The sequence below is a fragment of the Ranitomeya variabilis genome, chromosome 7, assembly GCF_051348905.1.
Source record: "Ranitomeya variabilis isolate aRanVar5 chromosome 7, aRanVar5.hap1, whole genome shotgun sequence".
NCBI lineage: Eukaryota > Metazoa > Chordata > Amphibia > Anura > Dendrobatidae > Ranitomeya > Ranitomeya variabilis.
Genome location: NC_135238.1, coordinates 25938125 through 25959359, shown reverse-complemented (window position 1 = coordinate 25959359; position 21235 = coordinate 25938125). Strand labels below are relative to the sequence as shown.

The 21235-nt window shown below is 48.9% G+C and overlaps 1 protein-coding gene across 5 annotated transcripts; it reads right to left on the bottom strand.

Moving 5' to 3' along the window:
• Window positions 1-1357: 1357 nt before the first annotated feature.
• Window positions 1358-20349, bottom strand: RAB40C (RAB40C, member RAS oncogene family). Of its 5 annotated transcripts, none has more exons than XM_077274644.1 (7): window positions 20329-20349; window positions 14021-14327; window positions 5608-5668; window positions 3980-4040; window positions 3675-3752; window positions 3194-3416; window positions 1358-3078 (listed from the first exon to the last, which is right to left on the bottom strand). In XM_077274644.1, the coding sequence occupies exons 2-7, from the start codon at window positions 14160-14162 to the stop codon at window positions 2783-2785; spliced, it is 861 nt and encodes a 286-aa protein (XP_077130759.1). In that variant the 5' UTR covers window positions 14163-14327; window positions 20329-20349; the 3' UTR covers window positions 1358-2782. The 5 variants fall into 5 exon arrangements, with proteins under 5 accessions (XP_077130759.1, XP_077130755.1, XP_077130756.1 ...); XM_077274640.1 differs by lacking the exon at window positions 20329-20349 and adding an exon at window positions 19942-20279; XM_077274641.1 differs by lacking the exon at window positions 20329-20349 and adding an exon at window positions 19990-20181.
• Between the last annotated feature and the right edge of the window lie 886 nt (window positions 20350-21235).

Genomic DNA, 21235 nt, shown 5'->3' with positions numbered 1-21235 from the left:
CTGCCTTTGGTACTAGGCGCAGAACGATTTCCCCTTAATAACATTCTTCATTTATCCATCACCGACTGCACTTTCATTCATTCCCTGAGCCAAGAGTACGGTTAATAAACCCAGAAAAACAACAATACACGAGCGCTGGGGACATAACAATGGAAGACCCTGTGTATTAGTGACTGGTGGGGGGCGGACAGTGGATTTTATAGCCCGGTGATGCCAGATTTCTCAGCAATACTGGAGCGTTTCTCACCCCCAGTAAATAGCTTCATAGACGAGCAACACTGGCACTAAACGATGCAAAGGACGGGAGGAGAAATAATATATGGGATGATGCGACCGAGCGCCTCCAGATGGCGACTTCTGCCCTGCAAGGCAACTACTGCACACAACTTATTTTCTGCTTCTAAAAGTTTTACGACTTTAATACTTATACATTAAGTTTCTATAACTTTCTAAAAAAATACTTTAAATCATAATTTTCAGCCATTTTTAAGATCTTTGCTTGCGGACAGTGAATGGGAAGATTGCAGTGAACGTACAGAAACTTATTAAGAAAAGAAAAAAACCTGTCCTGATCACGTACCACCGGTGCAAAAAGAATAGGTAGGAAGTAATCAGGATGGGATTTTGGCCACTGGATGGTTCTCTTGGCTGACAGCAAGCAAAAAGTTTGAAAAAGTTCTAGGGAACTGCAAATTAGCAAGTTGCAGAGCTTTTCCTGCAAGTTGCAGAGCTTTTCCTGCAAGTTGCAGAGCTTTTCCTGCAAGTTGCAGAGCTTTTCCTGCAAGTTGCAGAGCTTTTCCTGCAAGTTGCAGAGCTTTTCCTGCAAGTTGCAGAGCTTTTCCTGCAAGTTGCAGAGCTTTTCCTGCAAGTTGCAGAGCTTTTCCTGCAAGTTGCAGAGCTTTTCCTGCAAGTTGCAGAGCTTTTCCTGCAAGTTGCAGAGCTTTTCCTGCAAGTTGCAGAGCTTTTCCTGCAAGTTGCAGAGCTTTTCCTGCAAGTTGCAGAGCTTTTCCTGCAAGTTGCAGAGCTTTTCCTGCAAGTTGCAGAGCTTTTCCTGCAAGTTGCAGAGCTTTTCCTGCAAGTTGCAGAGCTTTTCCTGCAAGTTGCAGAGCTTTTCCTGCAAGTTGCAGAGCTTTTCCTGCAAGTTGCAGAGCTTTTCCTGCAAGTTGCAGAGCTTTTCCTGCAAGTTGCAGAGCTTTTCCTGCAAGTTGCAGAGCTTTTCCTGCAAGTTGCAGAGCTTTTCCTGCAAGTTGCAGAGCTTTTCCTGCAAGTTGCAGAGCTTTTCCTGCAAGTTGCAGAGCTTTTCCTGCAAGTTGCAGAGCTTTTCCTGCAAGTTGCAGAGCTTTTCCTGCAAGTTGCAGAGCTTTTCCTGCAAGTTGCAGAGCTTTTCCTGCAAGTTGCAGAGCTTTTCCTGCAAGTTGCAGAGCTTTTCCTGCAAGTTGCAGAGCTTGTCATTCTATGATAACTGTTGGCCAAACATTTGTCAGACTGATATTTCTACCTACCCCCCATAAATAAGTGATGTCTTCAACGGGGAGTGGAGAAAGACGCTGCTTAGACACATCTGGTCATCTCTCCCTGTCCAATTCTTCCTCTCAACCCGAAATCATCTGTTAGGGAAGTCCCACCGCAATGTGGGGGTTCGACTTACTCATTAATATGTATTGGGGCTTTTATATACATATGAAAACCCTTTAACGGGACCCGGCACCAATATTACATGACGGCAGCATCATTTCCATTCACTTCTATGGGATGAAATGCTCACAAGTGAGTGCAGGTGCAAATGTTGCATTCAGTCGCGATGATTCACGTGCATCGAGTTACTCGCACTTATGCCCGTGACCATCACATTGTGACATGTTTAGTCCCTGACTACCCCAGGCCTCGGCTTCCTACTCTGTAATGTGATCGCAAGTTTCCTATATCTGACACGAGGGGAAAAGAAACTATTAATGCTGCTATGATCCAGGGAGCATTCTCAGGCGTCTATAATAACACAAAAAAAGGATCAATTACAGCCTCAAACATATCGCTCTGTGCTACAGGATCAGATCACAAACATGTCATCCCTTAGTTACTCCCCCTGGAAATGCCTAAGCCCCAATATCAGCAGGGTGTGTGTCCTATCAATAAGGTGGCAGTCCGATCTGGTTGTGGATGTTTATTTCATTGCTTATAGAGACGATCGTCATCCAAAATACGCTGAGGTAGAATTCAGAATTTTTTTCATTTTGGGGTCCAGCTGCCATTCTGGCCTCTGCCGGCAGCCATATAAAAGGAAGCAATGATGGAAGTGACTGGCGGTCAGTGTAAGCGCAGACCCATTAACGTCTCTCACTGCTAAATGTGGGTTCTCTGGTTAGTAAAAAAGGATTCTGAGAAAAGCTCCATGCCTGTCCCTGCCGCCAGGGAGTGTAAAAACATTATATACAGCATGATACAGAAGAGTTGTCAGGCATTAGAATAAAAAGTAAGGTGTCAGTATACTCATTTATAAATAAAGGAAAGAGGGGGTTCCTTTAGCAGAGCGCGCGCTCTGCCTCTCTCGGGGGGTGCAGACTTGAGAGGCACGGCCATCATGCAGTGTTTAACCCTTGAAAAACAAAGTTCGGATGGGTTGGGTAGTGACTGAGCAATAGATGACTGACCATTTCCAGGGTCATCGCTCCTGACACCACACTATGGCCCCCCATGTCCGTGCTGATGTCGCCTCGCTCGGCTCTCCATCCACGTCGTAGGGTTTATTGCCATTAGCAGCCTTACGTTCTCCTGGTCACCGTGGCTAGGAAATCTTACAGTTGCTTCGTGAGCAGTTCTGAGGGGGGCTCTGGGGTGGCCGAATGGACTTTGACCGTTTGAGGCTGTTGCCTTTACTTCCCCCACCGCTCCCGGCGGCTCCACCGCTGCTGCCAGCTACGGAGTAGGATCGTCCGTGCATCATCACAGCGTTCATCCCGTTGGCCATTGAAAAGGATTTCAGGTGGCTCTTGATGGCGACTGGAAGGGGAAGCTTATCGATGAGATGTACAGGGGTGCAGGAGACAATAGCCCGGCAACAGAGATCCTGCAAGCTGAATACTAGGGGAACAAAAAAAAAAAAAATTCTGACAGTTATTACAACTTGGACCAACCTTAAAAGGATCAGGCATGCTCCATTTCTACATGCCCAACCTTTTTCCCAGGTAACACTTACCTCGGTTTGGTCTCCAGATCTTCTCCATCCCGTGCCTCATCAGCACTATCCGGGACAATTCAGTGAAGGACTCGGTCACGTTGAAATTACAGAGCGGGCTGACCTCAAAAAACGTCATCCCGTTCTTCTCGGCATAGGCCCGGGCTTGCTCCGTGGGCACTTGCCTTTTAAAAGCCAAATGGAGTCTATTCCCCACCAAGATACGGGGGACGCCTGGGGCATGCTGGAGACAGAAGATTGCATTTTAAAAATGGATAATTGCAAACATCAACGAGGAAATAAGTCTAACCTGCCGTGGAAACAGCCGGTTCATCCATTCTACCCCATTACATTTACCATCAGGGGACAGTAGGGAGATGCCCCATACAATCGACACAAGGACTTGAGTGTAGGCCAGCTTTAAAAACCCATAGCACCATCTTTCCCAAAAATATAAAAAAAAAAATGATCCTGATGAAGAACCCATTAGAGAAACACGTACCTCATCAATCTCTTTGATCCATCGGTCAATTCCATCGAAGGACCACCGATTGGTGATATCATAAACCAGGAGGATGCCCTGCGAGAGGAGATCTCAGAATGAATGTCTGTGAGTGATCAGAGGGCTTTCTAGGGAATCTAGTCCTCCGATTGTTCCTGCACCCCTTTATTAATAATTAATTTATACAAAGATGGATTACTCTGCGTACGGTGTTGGACTTGGCCAGAACTACATGTAAACGGATGGGGCAAATACAACGTAGTAAATGTCCCATAATCAGCGGCAGGACGTGAAGACTTCATTACCTGAGCTCCTCTGGAGTAAGAACGAAAGATGGTGCAAAACCTCCCCTGTCCAGAAGTGTCCCTGCAAAGAAAACCACAAGAGGTGAACGGGGAAGAGAAGGGTCTCCATCATCCACACGTCATAGACTGGGGCACTACTCAATTAACAAGTAGGTGGCTTACATTTTGTAAGATACAGCAGTACTTGGAAGTTTGTGAAACCCTTAAGAATTTTTTGTATATATTCATGCAAACAATTGACATAAAACAAGTCCTAAAAGAAGATAAGAGAACCAAACAAATGAGTCAGAACTACTAGACTGTCTTCTTTTTTTTTTAATGAGGAAAATGATCCAATATCATGTGAGGGGTATGTGAACCTTAAGGATTATTAGATAATATGAAGGTGATATTTGACTGGGATGTTTTCGATCAATGGGATGTCGATCAGGAGTGAGTGGGCGACCCGTTTTAATTTCAAGAACAAGGATCTATCAAAGTCTGAAGTTCACAACATGTTTGTGGAAGTATTATGGCACGGACAAAGAAGATTTTTGAGGACCTCAGAAGAAGAGTTGTTGATGCTCCGTAGGATGGAACATTTACAAAACCATCTTAAAAGAGAGTTTGGACTCCATTAATCCATAGTCGGAGAGATTGTGTTCAAATGGAGGAAATTCAAGACCATGATTACACAGATCACTCCAAAATCAAGACGTATAATGGCCTATGAGATTACCAAGGAACCCAAGGTAACCTCTAAGCAACTAAAGGCCTATCTTAAATTAGTGTTGATGTTCATGCAGCTGATGTTCACAGTCTACTACGTCTGAGTATTCACCTTCAGTAGGCATATATGCCGAAAATGATGCACGTGAGAAAGCACATCCATTCTGTCGGCACCATTATAGTTTATGGCACCATTGGGGCATAAACCCAAAACCTGCTTTTGTAAGGGGGAGGGACGTGTAACAAAATGCAACGTGAAAGCACCCATACTGTTTCAGGAGAACTTGTAGCAGAATGTGTGTAGCCTCACTGCAGATTTAAAACGACAGTTACACTTTAAAGAAAAATAAAGGGTAAAGGGAGGAATGGACTAGTATTCCTCCATCCGTTGTGCAGGACTGACAATTACCATAGACGTTTAGAGGCAGTTATTGCTGCACAAGGGGTCACACCGCATACTGAGAGCAAAGGTTCACATACTTTTGCAGCTCACAGGACATGTGATATTAGATTATTATTACGAAGTCTTATATTTTGACTCATTTATTTGATTTGGTTCTTCATCTACTTTTACTGTGAAAATCTGATGTAGTATTGGATCAAATTTAGGAAGATATATGAAAAATTCTGAAGGGCTCACAAACTTTCAAGCATCGCTGTACGTCAAAATCATTTGACCAAAAGTGAGCCTCCTAAACATGAACGCTTGGTTTGGGTGAGCGTGCAGGTGTTCTTGAAGGAGAGTAACAAGTAAGCTGCCTGACATCTCGGATGGCAGATTATCTCCCCAGAGAACAAAAGAATCAGGCATGTTCAATTTCAATATGCCCAACCTTTTCACCAACATCTGCCATCAGGGAAGAGTCAGGGGAAGAGTCAGGTCTCCCCCATCATATTACATGATTGTCATTTTCTCTTACCAAAGCTCAAGCTTGACTCGTCGGCCGTCTAGGAGGATGGTAGTGGTTTTGTAATCAATACCTGAAATGTAAAAAAAAAAAAATGCAGTCAGTGCGTAGAAGGATTGTTTCCTCTTCAGACATTTCTTTAATTAAAGGGAACCTGTCACCCCCAAAATCGAAGGTGAGCTAAGCCCACCAGCATCAGGGGCTTATCTACAGCATTCTGTAATGCATTCTGTAATGCTGTAGATAAGCCCCCGATGTATCCTGAAAGATGAGAAAAAGAGGTTGGATTATACTCACCTGGGCGGGTGGTCCGATCCGACGGGCGTCGCGGTCCGGTTCGCAGGCGTACTCTATCTGTCCTGTTGAGGGCAGAGCAAAGTACTGCAGTGCGCAGGCGCCGGGCCTCTCTGACCTTTCCCGGCGCCTGCGCACTGCAGTACTGTGCTCTGCCCTCAACAGGACAGATAGAGTACACCTGCGCCGGAGCCGCAGCGTGAAGACCAGAAGAGGACGTCATCGTAAGAAGATGGGAGGCCCCGGACCGGACCGCGACGCCCATTGGACCAGAACCGGACCTGGACCACCCCTGGGTGAGTATGATATAAGCTCTTTTTCTCATCTTTCAGGATACATCGGGGGCTTATCTACAGCATTACAGAATGCATTACAGAATGCTGTAGATAAGCCCCTGATGCTGGTGGGCTTAGCTCATCTTCGATTTTGGGGGTGACAGGTTCCCTTTAAAGAGATCAAGAATTAAAGTGACCTCTTATTCCAAGACTGAAAAGTAACTATTCATATCTCATGCATCATCACCCTTACCTGGAGCCCCATCACCCTCACCTGGAGCCCCATCACCCTCACCTGGAGCCCCACCACCCTCACCTGGAGCCCCACCACCCTCACCTGCCGTCCCATCACCCTCACCTGCTGCCCCATCACCCTCACCTGCTGCCCCATCACCCTCACCTGCTGCCCCACCACCCTCACCTGCTGCCCCACCACCCTCACCTGCTGCCCCACCACCCTCACCTGGAGCCCCATCACCCTCACCTGGAGCCCCATCACCCTCACCTGGAGCCCCACCACCCTCACCTGCTGCCCCACCACCCTCACCTGCTGCCCCACCACCCTCACCTGCTGCCCCACCACCCTCACCTGCTGCCCCACCACCCTCACCTGCTGCCCCACCACCCTCACCTGCTGCCCCACCACCCTCACCTGCTGCCCCACCACCCTCACCTGCTGCCCCATCACCCTCACCTGGAGCCCCATCACCCTCACCTGGAGCCCCATCACCCTCACCTGGAGCCCCATCACCCTCACCTGGAGCCCCACCACCCTCACCTGCTGCCCCATCACCCTCACCTGGAGCCCCACCACCCTCACCTGCTGCCCCACCACCCTCACCTACTGCCCCATCACCCTCACCTGGAGCCCCATCACCCTCACCTGTAGCACTCTTTTTCGCTCCCACTGCCTCCTCCGCTCAGATCATCGGTCCATTCTTCTCCGACAACATGGAGGGGTGCAGTGGTATACCTAAACTACGGTACGTTTCCCCCTGCCTTTCATGTGTTGTGTGATCCAAAAGGCAGGGGAGGCGCAGTTTAGACTGATCACTGTACACTTACGCCACTTAAGTGGCCATTTTGGAAAATGGAGGAATGGCGCGCCGATCAGGTCAGAGGAGGAGAAGTGAGGACACCAGGTAAGGCGTATGGTCCTTCTAATGACTGACGACCTCTTACATTCTGTGTAATCTTTGAGACCCCCATAACCTTTTGCTCAATCGTACAGGGACAGATGTGACCAGTCACTGACGGTCCCTGACTTGATCCACTTGATTGACAGGTATCTCCCCATGTGTCAGAGGAATCGGGGAGGGGAGAAGCCATCTGGGGAGGGGGTCCGCATTGGACTAGCCTGTTTTTTTTCTCAAATCCCGCAATGGTGCGGTCTGGCTCCGATTCTAATCCAATGGCCGTTCACCTATTAAAGGGTCTGTAAATTTAGGCAACTGCGTCCTAAAAACGGAATCAGGATGGGAGGTGTCCGTCATTTAGAAGTCGCCTACAGCGCACATTTCTGTCCTATTTTGTGGCTCGGCTGCAGTCTCCTCCACACTCCGCATTTCTCTGCCCTGTACTTTTCATGTTATGTAAATTATTGATCAGTCAGATCTCGAAGATGAAGGCAAAGCGATGATTCCTGCTATTAATAAACGCTGTCCGTCACGCGAGCGCGGTCCTTTTCCTACATTATGGTCGTCATCAATTATTTAATGAGAACAAACAGTTCGGAAAGAGCGAGCGGCCGGGGGAACGTTACAGAAAAACCGCACGCTCTGACGTACGTGCTGCAGGGCGATTATCCCGCCTGATGGATTCCGATATCATGAAGCCATTAGTTTAGGGGAATCAGTCAGGATGTACCTTCACATTCACATATTCCGGGAGCGGAGGAGAAGCAGCTGCCGCTTATCCCTGCTGCTGCTGATCTTGTTTCCCTAATGACGTCTCTTGCTCCAGAATTTAGGAGAAATGGCCCTACAGCCAGGCTCAGGTCACGGTGTGTCACAAGACCCCTGCTGACAAGCGCGGCAGGAAGGGTCTCGTACAATGAGCTACGGTTTTCCTGCTCAGCATTTTGAGAGGTGGTTTTTAGTGGAGTTTCATTGTGCACCTGCAGTGTAATAAATGGGAAGGGGCCTGTCCCTTTAACCCTTAATGACCTGTGATGCTTAATTTCGGGGCGGGCTCAAGAGCTGAGCGAACGTCATACATGACAGGTGTCATCTGTGCTGTACAGCCAGCGCCTGCCTCTATAAGCGCTCGCTCGGATCTCTGCTCTGTAACTATTTAAATGCCGCTCATGGAGCCATGTAGTGTATAGCAGACAAACAGTACGTGGCCTGTGCTATATACTATGTGGCTGCTATGTACATACATACATACATACATATTGTAGAATACCCGATGCATTAATACAGGCCACGCAATATATAACAGTGGCCACGCAGTATATAACACAGCCCACGTACTATATATCACAGCCCACGTAGTATATAGCAGCCACGCAGTATATAACACAGGCCACATAATATATAGCACAGCCCACGCAGTATATAACACAGCCCACATAGTATCTAACACAGCCCACGTAGTATACAGCAGTGTGGGCACCATATCCCTGTTTAAAAAATTATTAAAATAAAAAATAGTTATATACTCACCCACCGGGATCCATCGAAGCTCTGGAGATGCGCGCGGCTGCCGCCATCTTCCGTTGCCAGGATGCATTGCGAAATTACCCACATGACTTAGCAGTCTCGCGAGACCGCTAAGTCTTCTGGGTAATTTCGCAATGCATCTCTGGGAACGGAAGATGGCGGCAGCCGCGCGCCTCGGCGGACTACGGAGGGTGAGAATAGCAAGTTTTTTGTTGTTTTTTATTATTTTTAACGTTACACCTTTTTACTATTGATGCTGCATAGGCAGCATCAATAGTAAAAAGTTGGGGACACACAAGGTTAATAGCAGCGATAACAGAGTGCGTTACCCACGGCATAACACGGTCCGTTACCTCTGGCATTAACCCTGTGTGAGCGGTGACCGGAGGGGAATATGCTGGCGCCGGACACTGACTGCAGGGGAGTAGGGAGGGACTAATCAGACTGTGCCCTTCGCTGATTAGTCGCGGCAGCCATGACAGGCAGCTGGCGAGACCAATCAGTGAGGCGGGATTTCCGTTACGGAAGTTGAGGACAGAAAGACGGAAGTACCCCATAGACTACATATATATACATATATATATATACACATACATACACATATATATATATATTTATTTTTATTTTTTGCATATATTATACTATATGTAAATAATTCTATATCTCATCCAAAATGCTGATGGCTTGAAGAAAAATTCTGAACACTAGAACCGATGTTTATTCAGTCTCCACGCCTTCCCCCAAAATGCAGGAAAAGGCTAACAATACTTTGTGTCTAATCCCCCCACCCACCTAAGTTTTTTTTAGTTCGCCACGAAAAAAAAAAAAATATTTATATGTCACGCAGCTCTATAAACTGGAAAATAAAAGTGTTTCGTATCTCAGAAAATGTTGACAATTGTTTTCTAACTTCAGAGTTTTTTTATGCCATATAAAAATACATTCTATATTGTCAGGTTATTTATTAATTTTTTTTTTTACTATGCAATGCAGTGAACCCACGGAAACAAAACAATAAAATCCCCCCCAAAAAAGCTGACAAAATATTGTGTTTTTTTTTTCCTCTTCACCGTTGCACCCCACTTAGCACATTATATGGTAAAATAAGTTTCATTCAAACTACAACTCGTCCCGCAGGTAAAAAAAAGTAAGCCCTCATATGGCCGAAAAGGAGAAAAGGAGAGGAAAAAAAAAAAAGATTTGTAAGTGGTGAAGAGTAGCGAGCGCACTGAGCACTCGCCTCCCCGACAGGACGGGAGCTGCTTGTAGTGATGTCCTTCCTACCAGTGCATCATGTAGGGTCCCGAGCACCACGGCCGCCCGACACATAGAAACCTCACAGCCTGAAGGACGGTCACTTTGGCTTAAAGGGACCTTAAAGGTGCCGCCCGCATGGGATAAGTGTCTGCAGGTCACCAGTATCGGTATATGTGCAGAACTGGATATAAAAATATCATTGTTTACAGAATTTGGGAACGTGAGGGATAAGAAGACCCCAGAAGAGGAAAAAAAAAGCATGAGCAAAGGGTAAAAGGCCATATTTCCCATCCTTCTTGACAGCAGAAATCGCACACAGGAGATTACTGGCAGGAAATGCCATACAAAGAACTCACAAGTACGGCCAAAATTAGAGGAGTTTACACAAGAACAAAAAAAACAACAACTTTCTTTAAAGCAGTTAGGGGGGCGGTGAAGCCCCATAAGCCTTCCAAACAGTCCTCCTCTCAGTGTTCTGGGAAAGCAGAGCCTTCCACCAAGGACCGCACTGGTTGTCACCCAGCTTTCCTAGGGAAGGGATTAGTGGGGTGTGCACGAGCTAAGAGAGTCTGCTCAATGACAGGATTTCTCCATTATTTAGGCTAACGCCCCCCATCCTCCGATCCATCATCCAGAACCCATTAGGGCTAGAACCAGGATTTCCAATCATATAAATGTCTTTCCCTGCAGCGGCCGGTGAGTAATACTATCCTCCAAATACTGGGGAAAGAAGATCTCTCAGCCCGTGGAAAAAACACAACAAAACTTGGCTGCGGAGAATAAAAGTTTATTAACCATGTGCATCCTGAAGCCGACACCATGTCTTACACCCGGCATGCCCGGTACTCACAGATCTGATGGTTCTTACTTTTAACAACCTGCGTTGTCATTGTCGTGTACACACTGTGGACTGTGATCCGGCCGAGGGAACAAATATGTTTGTTTTTTTTGGGCCTTGTGACTGCATTGGAAAGAAAAAGACAAACTGGTCTGACTCACGTCCCGAGGGGAACCTCATGCGAGTTTAGAAAAATACTAAAAAGGGTGGAGAGGAATTTCATTTTTAGGGATGACCATCGATCATGGGAAAGTGGGACACGTGACGGAAAGCACAAGAGGTGACGTGAAGCGGCGGCGGCAAAGAGAGCAGCGGCGGCTGCAAAGAGAGCAGCGGCGGCTGCAAAGAGAGCAGCGGCGGCTGCAAAGAGAGCAGCGGCGGCTGCAAAGAGAGCAGCGGCGGCTGCAAAGAGAGCAGCGGCGGCTGCAAAGAGAGCAGCGGCGGCTGCAAAGAGAGCAGCGGCGGCTGCAAAGAGAGCAGCGGCGGCTGCAAAGAGAGCAGCGGCGGCTGCAAAGAGAGCAGCGGCGGCTGCAAAGAGAGCAGCGGCGGCTGCAAAGAGAGCAGCGGCGGCTGCAAAGAGAGCAGCGGCTGCAAAGAGAGCAGCGGCTGCAAAGAGAGCAGCGGCGGCTGCAAAGAGAGCAGCGGCGGCGGCAAAGAGAGCAGCGGCGGCGGCAAAGAGAGCAGCGGCGGCGGCAAAGAGAGCAGCGGCGGCAAAGAGAGCAGCGGCGGCAAAGAGAGCAGCGGCGGCGGCAAAGAGAGCAGCGGCGGCGGCAAAGAGAGCAGCGGCGGCGGCAAAGAGAGCAGCGGCGGCGGCAAAAGAGCGCAGCGGCTGGAGTGCTGCAGGTCGCCAACCACTGCCTTAAACTCTGCCCAGAACATTTTTGTTTTCGGTGGGGATGATGCTCGGGCTGTATATTATATACCCCAGGAGTAATCTACAATTACAGACATATGTGCTGATGCACACCGTGACCCGAGCATGGCGACGCACCCCAGGGTCCTGCACCGTTCGCTCGGCTGTGTGCACGCTTCTCACGGGAATGCCACCGATCCCCTTTATGCATAAGAGCAGCAGAGTCGCTGGCGTACAACGTCGATCCTGCGTCATGGGAGGAAAGGCTTTCTTGTATTAAGAGATTTTTCACTAATCCTGTTAAAAGGACCCCCATATAAGCAGCCCCCCCTCATGATTCAATAATGCATTAGACAGCGAAAGGGACATTAGTGTCTATTACATATTCATGTATTCTATTGTTTCCTGTTATCAGCCAGGTCAGGTTGGGAGAACAGTGATGTACAGAGTTCTCTAATGGAACGGCGGACAAATCCCGGCACCATTATCACGGCTATCTCACGTATTTTGCGTTCCCAATCATCAGCCGACAAAATGCTTGTTTGGCCACTGATTTAATGGATGATTCAATAATCGTAGTCAGCAGCACATCTCTCCATGTAAAGAGGGGGATGTGCTGCAGACAATATGAATGCTGTATGGGGACAGAACAATGGCATTAATGATCATACAGATTGTATCGGCCCGTGCACTGATCGACTTATCTAATCAATCAGCCCTCATTAATGGGAATCTGTCAACAGATTTTGGTCATGTAAGAGCACCATGATGTAGGGAGAGAGACCCTGATTCCAGCGATGTGTCACTTGCTGGGCTGCTTGCTGTCATTTTGATGCAATCACTGATTTCTCTGCTGCAGATGTAGCAGAGCTCAGAATGCTGAGCCCTGTATAACCCCGCCCACATCCCTGATTGGCTGCTTTCTGTGTCCACTGCATTTTCAGAGAGCTGCTAATCAGTGGTTTTGGTGGAGATGGACCAGGAGGCACGATAACACCTAGTCCTGTAGTGATAATCTCCTGCTGATAAAACACTGATTGTATTAAGACAACAACACAAGTTTAATAAGTGACATCTCTGGAATCAGCGTCTCTGCCCCTACATTATGCTGCTCTCAGATTAAATAGACAAAATCTGCTGACATAATTCTTTAAGTAAGAATACATCTTAAAGGGAATGTCTATTTTTTATGCAAATGCATACGTTTTTCGGGCTGAAAAAAAAAATCATTTTAAAATTTGGCACCTTTGACCTTTACAGACTCTTTGTTTCCCGGCATGTTCAGCTTTAATGGGGTCTGTGGTCATAGAACAGTGGAGATGAGCTCAGAAAAAAAAACACAGAAAAAAAAAAAAAAAAAGAGTAACAAACCCTCTTGTAAGACTTATAGAACAAGCTCACTTATGGAACCTCAGTTAACTCATTCAGCAGCCAGCGATAGACAGTGCAAAGCAGTCACTGCAAAAAGGTTTCCCCCACAAAAAAACAATCAAACATGCTTTTAAAGTAGAAAAAGTGCCCCAATGTCTCTAAAATGTGGCCAACAAAGCCCTTAAGGATTCATTTACATGTGATAACACGGTATAAGATAACGTCAGTTCCATGGCAGGCATCTATGGGGGCAAACGTTGTTGGGTGGGATAAGTATTTTTGGGCTTAGAAGCCGTCTACGAATTACAAAGCGTTCAATAAACACCGGTGACAATAACATGGAAGCTGTGACTCCACGTCTGAGCGCGATCACCAGAGGCCGGGGCGGATAAACTGGTTTGATGGGAGTCAGAAACGGAGGCAGGGTCACACGCTGGGAGGCAGGGTCACAACGCTGAACAGGCCAAAGTCCCTGAGAAAACTATTTCTAGGGCTGAATATTTCTATTTTTTACAGTTTGTAAGTAACAGCGGATTATGATAAGCGGCACAGGACGAATCTGACAACTAACCTACCGAAAGTTCTCACCCGACAACCACCCCGCAGTGCTGCCACGTACACAAAGGTCAGCAAGATCAGCTAATCTGGGGTGAAAACAATGCACCGGCCATCCCCTGGCCTGGGGGAAAAATGCAAAGAGACAATAGTGTCTTACCTTTTAGGGACTGGCTGACATCACATAAGGATTAGTGATGAGCGAGCGTGCTGGGATAAGGTGTTATCTGAGCATGCTCGTGTGCTAACAGTGTCTTCAGCGAGATCGAAAAATATGTTTGCCGCTGTCTATCTATATCTACAGAATGAGACCCCTTACCGTTACTATAGGAGTACGGGGACTCAGAGGCTCCGTCCTGCAAACTCTCCAAGATCTCTCCCTTCCCGACGTCGCTATCTCCCACCAGCAGGAATTTCAGGAGGTAGTCGTAGCTTTTCACAGGGCTGCCTTGGGTGCCCATCCTCCCTCCTTCTCAGGAGGCAAACGGCATGTCAGGCTCCTCCGAATGGGCCGCTGCCAGGTGCTGTCAACCGTGGATGCCCGTCAGTCAGTCCGGGGATCGGCAGATGGGGCTTCACTGCTGCTTCATCCAAACGCTCCTGAGAGACCGGGTGGGGAAGAAATCCTGGGATAAACAAACAGAAGAAAGGAACTTTCAGCAAAAGCAGATACATCGATTGATCGATTAAATAATCCGTCCTGCATTTACATCTGAGCTACCGGATAACCGCCCGCGCCCCCACAGCCACCGGATAACCACCCGCACCCCCAAAGCCACCGGATAACCGTCCGCACCCCCAGAGCTACCGTATAACCACCCGCACCCCCAGAGCCACCGTATAACCACCCGCACCCCCAGAGCCACCGGATAACCACCCGCACCCCCAGATAACCACCCACACCCCAGAGCCACCGAATAACCGCCCGCGCCCCCAAAGCCACCGGATAACCGTCCGCACCCCCAGAGCTACCGTATAACCACCCGCACCCCCAGAGCCACCGGATAACCACCCGCACCCCCAGATAACCGCCCACACCCCAGAGCCAACGAATAACCGCCCGCGCCCCCAGAGCTACCGGATAACCGTCCGCACCCCCACAGCCACTGGATAACCGTCCGCACCCCCAGAGCTACCGTATAACCACCCGCACCCCCAGAGCCACCGGATAACCACCCGCACCCCCAGATAACCGCCCACACCCCAGAGCCACCGAATAACCGCCCGCACCCCCACAGCCACCGGATAACCGCCCGCACCCCAACAGCCACCGGATAACCGTCCGCGCCCCACAGCCACCGGATAACCGCCCGCGCCCCCACAGCCACCGGATAACCGCCCGCACCCCCACAGCCACCGGATAACCGCCCGCACCCCCACAGCCACCGGATAACCGCCCGCACCCCCACAGCCACCGGATAACCGCCCGCACCCCCACAGCCACCGGATAACCGCCCGCACCCCCACAGTCACCGGATAACCGCCCGCACCCCCAGAGCCACCAGATAACCGTTCGCACCCCCAGAGCCACCAGATAACCGTTCGCACCCCCAGAGCCACCGGATAACCGCCCGCGCCCCCACAGCCACCGGATAACCGCCCGCACCCCCACAGCCACCGGATAACCGTCCGCACCCCCAGAGCCACCGGATAACCGCCCGCGCCCCCACAGCCACCGGATAACCGCCCGCACCCCCACAGCCATCAGATAACCGTTCGCACCCCCAGAGCTACCGGATAACCATCCGCATCCCCAGAGCTACCGGATAACCATCCGCATCCCCCGATTCTGGAGCATAAAAGGCTTTTCTTCCCATCGGCTGGCATAATGATGAAGGGAGAGGTACAGCGGCTTCCTCCAATGGGAGGACGAGTGGTGGTGCAGCCACTCCTTGGCAGGGGAGAGGATTACACAACTATTTGCATAAATAGCAAAACACAGGCAGATGGCTCCGCATCTTAACCCTCGCATGCCTGCGTGGGGCTGTGCGAAGCAATAAGACTACCAGTCTCACCAGCGCTGATGGGGTTAATCCATTGAGAGCAAAAGAAAAAAATAAATAAATAGAAAAGCAGTAAGAGCTTTCATCACATATAGATATATATAAGAAAAAAACCTTGAGCAGATTCTATCCCCCGAAGATTCACAATCGATGGCCACTCATTATAATTCACGCCTGGGTTAGCGCAGGAGGAGGGGGCTATTCTCATGCCTCCTGCTGCTGGTGGGTAGGGAGGGGGACGTCGTCCTTCTGCCCCCCAGACCCAAGACAAAGCAAACACCGACACAAAGAATGATCAATGATAATAATGTTACACATCCTATCATTAGGCCATAAACTTTGCCTTTAACCCTTTACTATCGTATCCTTCCTAAATCCATATTCACAGCACTGCCCGTGTCACCGTCTATTACAATCTATAGGCTTATCCCGGTTACTTGCACTCTATCCAAAGCGGAGATGCGGAGTCATTTTTTTAAGGGTCCCAGAGCCCCGGTTTCCGGATTACTGGAGGTCCCAGCGGTCAGAAAGTTATTCCTTATTATATTTATCAGGGATAACTTGTGATCATTTAGGGACAGGACAGCCATGTTCTCCGGATCCATGGTCAATTACGTCAAGATCAAATCAATACGGTGGGAAAATCCTATTAAACCCGTCTCCAGTCCGCTGTGAGCAGGCATGTACGCGTGCCCAAGAAAAACACGCAGAACCGGTTCCTGGGGTGCCGCCATTCTCATCACTTTCCATGACAAGTGTGCCGTGACCGCAGATCATCACACCACATACAAAGTCCGTGTGTGTGCGCTCACCCCCCGCTATAAGTTCCCCCAATCCATCCATCTACACGTGCTCCTGTTATTCCCACAGCGGCAGCATATGGCCGGCACTGGAGACGGAGCGGGGTCCCTGTGGACCCAGGAGTGTCTGCCACACAATAGTTTGGGAACAAAGACTCTCGGTCTCCTGTGTTGTCGGGTCTGGACTCCGCTAATAAACCAGTGTTGTGTCAACAAGGACGACATTTCCGCATCACGTTTCTCCACCTTTATTATATACGGCCAATCACAAGGGGCAATTATCACAAAAACGCAAAGAATTTCAAGGGGTATTCCCATCCTAAACCATAGGATTGGCGGAGGGCAGACCTCAGACCCTAACTGTGAATGAAGGGGGCCCAGAGCTGCCACATTCCCATTTAAAGGGGAACATGTCAGGACGATGCCCCTACAGAAACAAGCGGTGAATGACCCGGATTGCATGGACACGCCCCCTATGCACTGGCAGGCTAATTTGCATGTGGCTTCAGAGAGCTATTTCTCAGCACACATCGGACAACTACAAAACTAAGACCTATATGGCGATATATATTGATGCCCAAGTAGTAGTCACGGATCAAACTCGCCAATTGGTCGGTGGGGAAACTTAATAAATAAAAAGGGACAGTCCATTGATGCTACCCTAGTGCGGTCCATTGTCACTGCTTATATTAGAGGAGGACTATCCCCACCACACTGGCACCCATCCTTGCCAAGAGGGCAGACCGCAGGGGTCGGCCACCATTAGGACCAATATTTTTTTCTTACTTAAATGCATTTTAGGCTAAAAATAATGTTTGCAATTAGGCTTCATTAAACATTCTGCACGATTTGCCTTCTACAGCCTCTGTGTTGCACTGTCTATTGCAGGCTGCGGAATGAGTTAACTGAGAAACCAAACAAACATGGGTGATACCACTCTGGAGGTGAAAAAAAAAAAAAAAACACGCCGGAATTGTGCTTTCACTTTTTAATCAGAAGCTAGAGAACCCTCTATCATTCATTTTAATGTGTTTTGCATGCAAAAAAAAAAAAAACACACAATGACCAAGCTCTGATGAAGAGGAGATTGAGTACCCAGAAGGAAATAGTGGTTTTTTTCAGGTACGATTGAAAAAAAAAAAAAAATTGGATGTCTGAATAGGGCCTCAGACTATGCCGGGTGTATACATGTCTGTAGCCCACCAACGGCAAACATCAGGATTAGTGATGTGCGACCGTCCTGGGATAAGGTGTTATCTGAGCATGCTCGAGTGCTAACCGTGTGTCTTCGGCGTGCTCAAAGAATATGTTCGAGTCCTCACGGCTGCAGGTCTCGAGGCTGTTTGACAGCCATAACACATGCAGGGATTGCCTAACAAACACACTGTTAGCACCGGAGCATGCTCAGATAACACCTTATCCGAGCACGGTCGCTCATCACTGATCAGGATACATCACTTATAGACTACAGTGGTACGTGTCAAACATAGCGAGATCGCTACTGAGGTCGCTGTTGCGTCACAAAACTTGTGACTCAGCAGCGATCTCGCTATGTGAGACGGGGCCTTTACAATTGTATAGATAAAAAAAAAAATAACAAGAAACCAACAGTTTACAGAACAGTATCCATTTTCCTGGAGATAAGCGGCTGGCAGATGTGCCGGACAGCACCTGCTCTCCCCCTGTATACACACACACTCGGGAGACCGATGCCTGCGGCGAGTGCTGGAGAGCGCACCAGCAGGAGGCTCTTACCCCGTCCGGCTGGTTTTATGCCACAGCAGCAGCAAGGATGCATTATATGCGCAGCCAGAACGGGTCAGACCGGCACCTGCAGCCGTAAACCGGGCACAGAAGGGAGCACGATACTGATAACAGGGAGGAACCTATGGAGCGTGATGAGTAGAGGGGAACTACAAGACCCATAATGCCCTGATCAGAACATGCTGGGACTTGTAGTATTAGAAACTGTTGTGAAACTACAACCACCTGCATAGCTTGTCCACACAGGGTATGCTGGGAGTTGTAGTGTCACAGCAGTACCTATAGCACTACAACCACCTGCATAGCTCATCCACACAGGGCATGCTGAGAGTTGTAGTGTCACAGCACTGCATATAACACTACAACCACCTGCATAGCTCGTCCACACAAGGCATGCTGAGAGTTGTAGTGTCACAGCACTGCATATAACACTACAACCACCTGCATAGCTCGTCCACACAAGGCATGCTGAGAGTTGTAGTGTCACAGCACTGCATATAACACTACAACCACCTGCATAGCTCAATCACACAGGGCATGCTGAGAGTTGTAGTGTCACAGCACTGCATATAACACTACAACCACCTGCATAGCTCATCCACACAGGGCATGCTGAGAGTTGTAGTGTCACAGCACTGCATAAAACACTACAACCACCTGCATAGCTCATCCACACAGGGCATGCTGAGAGTTGTAGTGTCACAGCACTGCATAAAACACTGCAATCACCTGCATAGCTCAATCACACAGGGCATGCTGGGAGTTGTAGTGTCACAGCACTGCATATAACACTACAACCACCTGCATAGCTCGTCCACACAGGGTATGCTGGGAGTTGTAGTGTCACAGCAGTACCTATAGCACTACAACCACCTGCATAGCTCATCCACACAGGGCATGCTGAGAGTTGTAGTGTCACAGCACTGCATAAAACACTGCAATCACCTGCATAGCTCAATCACACAGGGCATGCTGGGAGTTGTAGTGTCACAGCACTGCATATAACACTACAACCACCTGCATAGCTCGTCCACACAGGGTATGCTGGGAGTTGTAGTGTCACAGCAGTACCTATAGCACTACAACCACCTGCATAGCTCATCCACACAGGGCATGCTGAGAGTTGTAGTGTCACAGCACTGCATATAACACTACAACCACCTGCATAGCTAGTCCACACAGGGCATGCTGAGAGTTGTAGTGTCACAGCACTGCATATAACACTACAACCACCTGCATAGCTAGTCCACACAGGGCATGCTGAGAGTTGTAGTGTCACAGCACTGCATATAACACTACAACCACCTGCATAGCTCGTCCACACAGGGCATGCTGGGAGTTGTAGTGTCACAGCAGTACCTATAGCACTACAACCACCTGCATAGCTCATCCACACAGGGCATGCTGAGAGTTGTAGTGTCACAGCACTGCATATAACACTACAACCACCTGCATAGCTCGTCCACACAGGGCATGCTGAGAGTTGTAGTGTCACAGCACTGCATATAACACTACAACCACCTGCATAGCTCGTCCACACAGGGCATGCTGGGAGTTGTAGTGTCACAGCAAGCACAGATAAAAGAGCAGTAACTGAGCAGACACAGGGTCAGAGCTCACTACTCAAAGTACAGAAATGCCGGATGCTGCATCAAGTAACAGGCGGAACTCACCGACTGGGCACCCGGGAAAGGGGCCTGACACCTGGGGGCAGAAACTACCTGACACCCGGCTGCGGCCTCCTCTGCGTGCACAGGTCCTCCCGAGCTGAAGCCGGTCAATCAGGGGACAGGAGTCTTCAGAGTCCGGGGCAGCGCCACAACCAGCCGGGCCCAACTACAGCACTCCAATCTGCCTCCTGCGTCACTGCGCCTGCGCAAAATGACGCCACCAGAGAGATCCCCTCCCCAGTGCGGAGCTCCACCCTGTCAGCAGCGAGAGACATTGCGGACAGCGCCACCTGGTGGAAGGCAGGAGATCGACACTGAGCGTCCGCATTCACAGCGCGCACATTGTGTACACAGTGTATACGTTTTTAATGCGTTTTTTGTGATGTGTACAGCCAGAATTCCAAGGTTAACCTTCAACACTTTCCTGCCGTCACCACTTTTCATTTCTGCACAATCGTTTTCTTCCCAAAGAACTCCAGGGTCAGTACGGTGGCGGTGATACGTAACTTGTATAAATCTTTTTCTTTAACCCCGTAGTGTCCCATGACGTACATTTTGGTCATAGGTCGCTGAGGAAAGGATGATGTCAGTCGCAGAGTCTGCACCACATCAGGAGGACGGCAGATATGTGTCACATAGTCGGCATCTTGGTCCGGTTCTGACGCAGGGAGCGGGCGGTCATGTGACCGTAATTATGCGATTTGCACAATACCGGCCACAGTCTGACTAGCCGTGTGTCAGTACACTTGTATAGAGCGAGGGCGGACACGACTAGTCGGCATGTGACCGCATGTATGCATGCATAATTATGTGGCAGAACCGTAGAATCCTGACAGTGCGCAGTGAGAATTCACAAGTCAGCAGTCACATAAAGGAAATGCAGACTTGTACCCCATCCTGGACAACCCCTTTAAGTCTTTTAGAGAAGTCTACAGGAAAAAAAATAACTACAAAACATATTTTTTGAAGAAGAAAGTTGATAGTCCCATAGTCTCCGTCCAAAAGTGCTGTGGCCATGTCACATGAATACACAGGATGGGTGATAAATGTATGATCGTGGGGGTCGGACTATGGAACCCCCACAATTCCAGAGAGTAAGGGTCTCTGTGTCTCCAGTGTGATCAAAGTGATAGTGCAAAGACTCCATATTGTCTCTATTGAAAAAGTAGTCCCACTCCCATAGAAGCGAATGAAGCGGCGGTCACATGCGCACAATACACCTCCGTGCTCCTGGGGGGCGCCAGCACACAGACCCCCGACCATTCATTGATTCCATATGGAAAAGAATTCAGTGACA

Coding starts and splice junctions, on each gene's coding strand:
- RAB40C (XM_077274644.1), bottom strand. CDS start 14,162: ATGGGCACCCAAGGCAGCCCTGTGAAAAGCTACGACTACCTCCTGAAA. Junction 3,417..3,674: donor GGATCAAAGAGATTGATGAG/GTACGTGTTTCT, acceptor TTCTGTCTCCAG/CATGCCCCAGGCGTCCCCCG. Junction 3,079..3,193: donor GATCTGGAGACCAAACCGAG/GTAAGTGTTACC, acceptor TTGTTCCCCTAG/TATTCAGCTTGCAGGATCTC.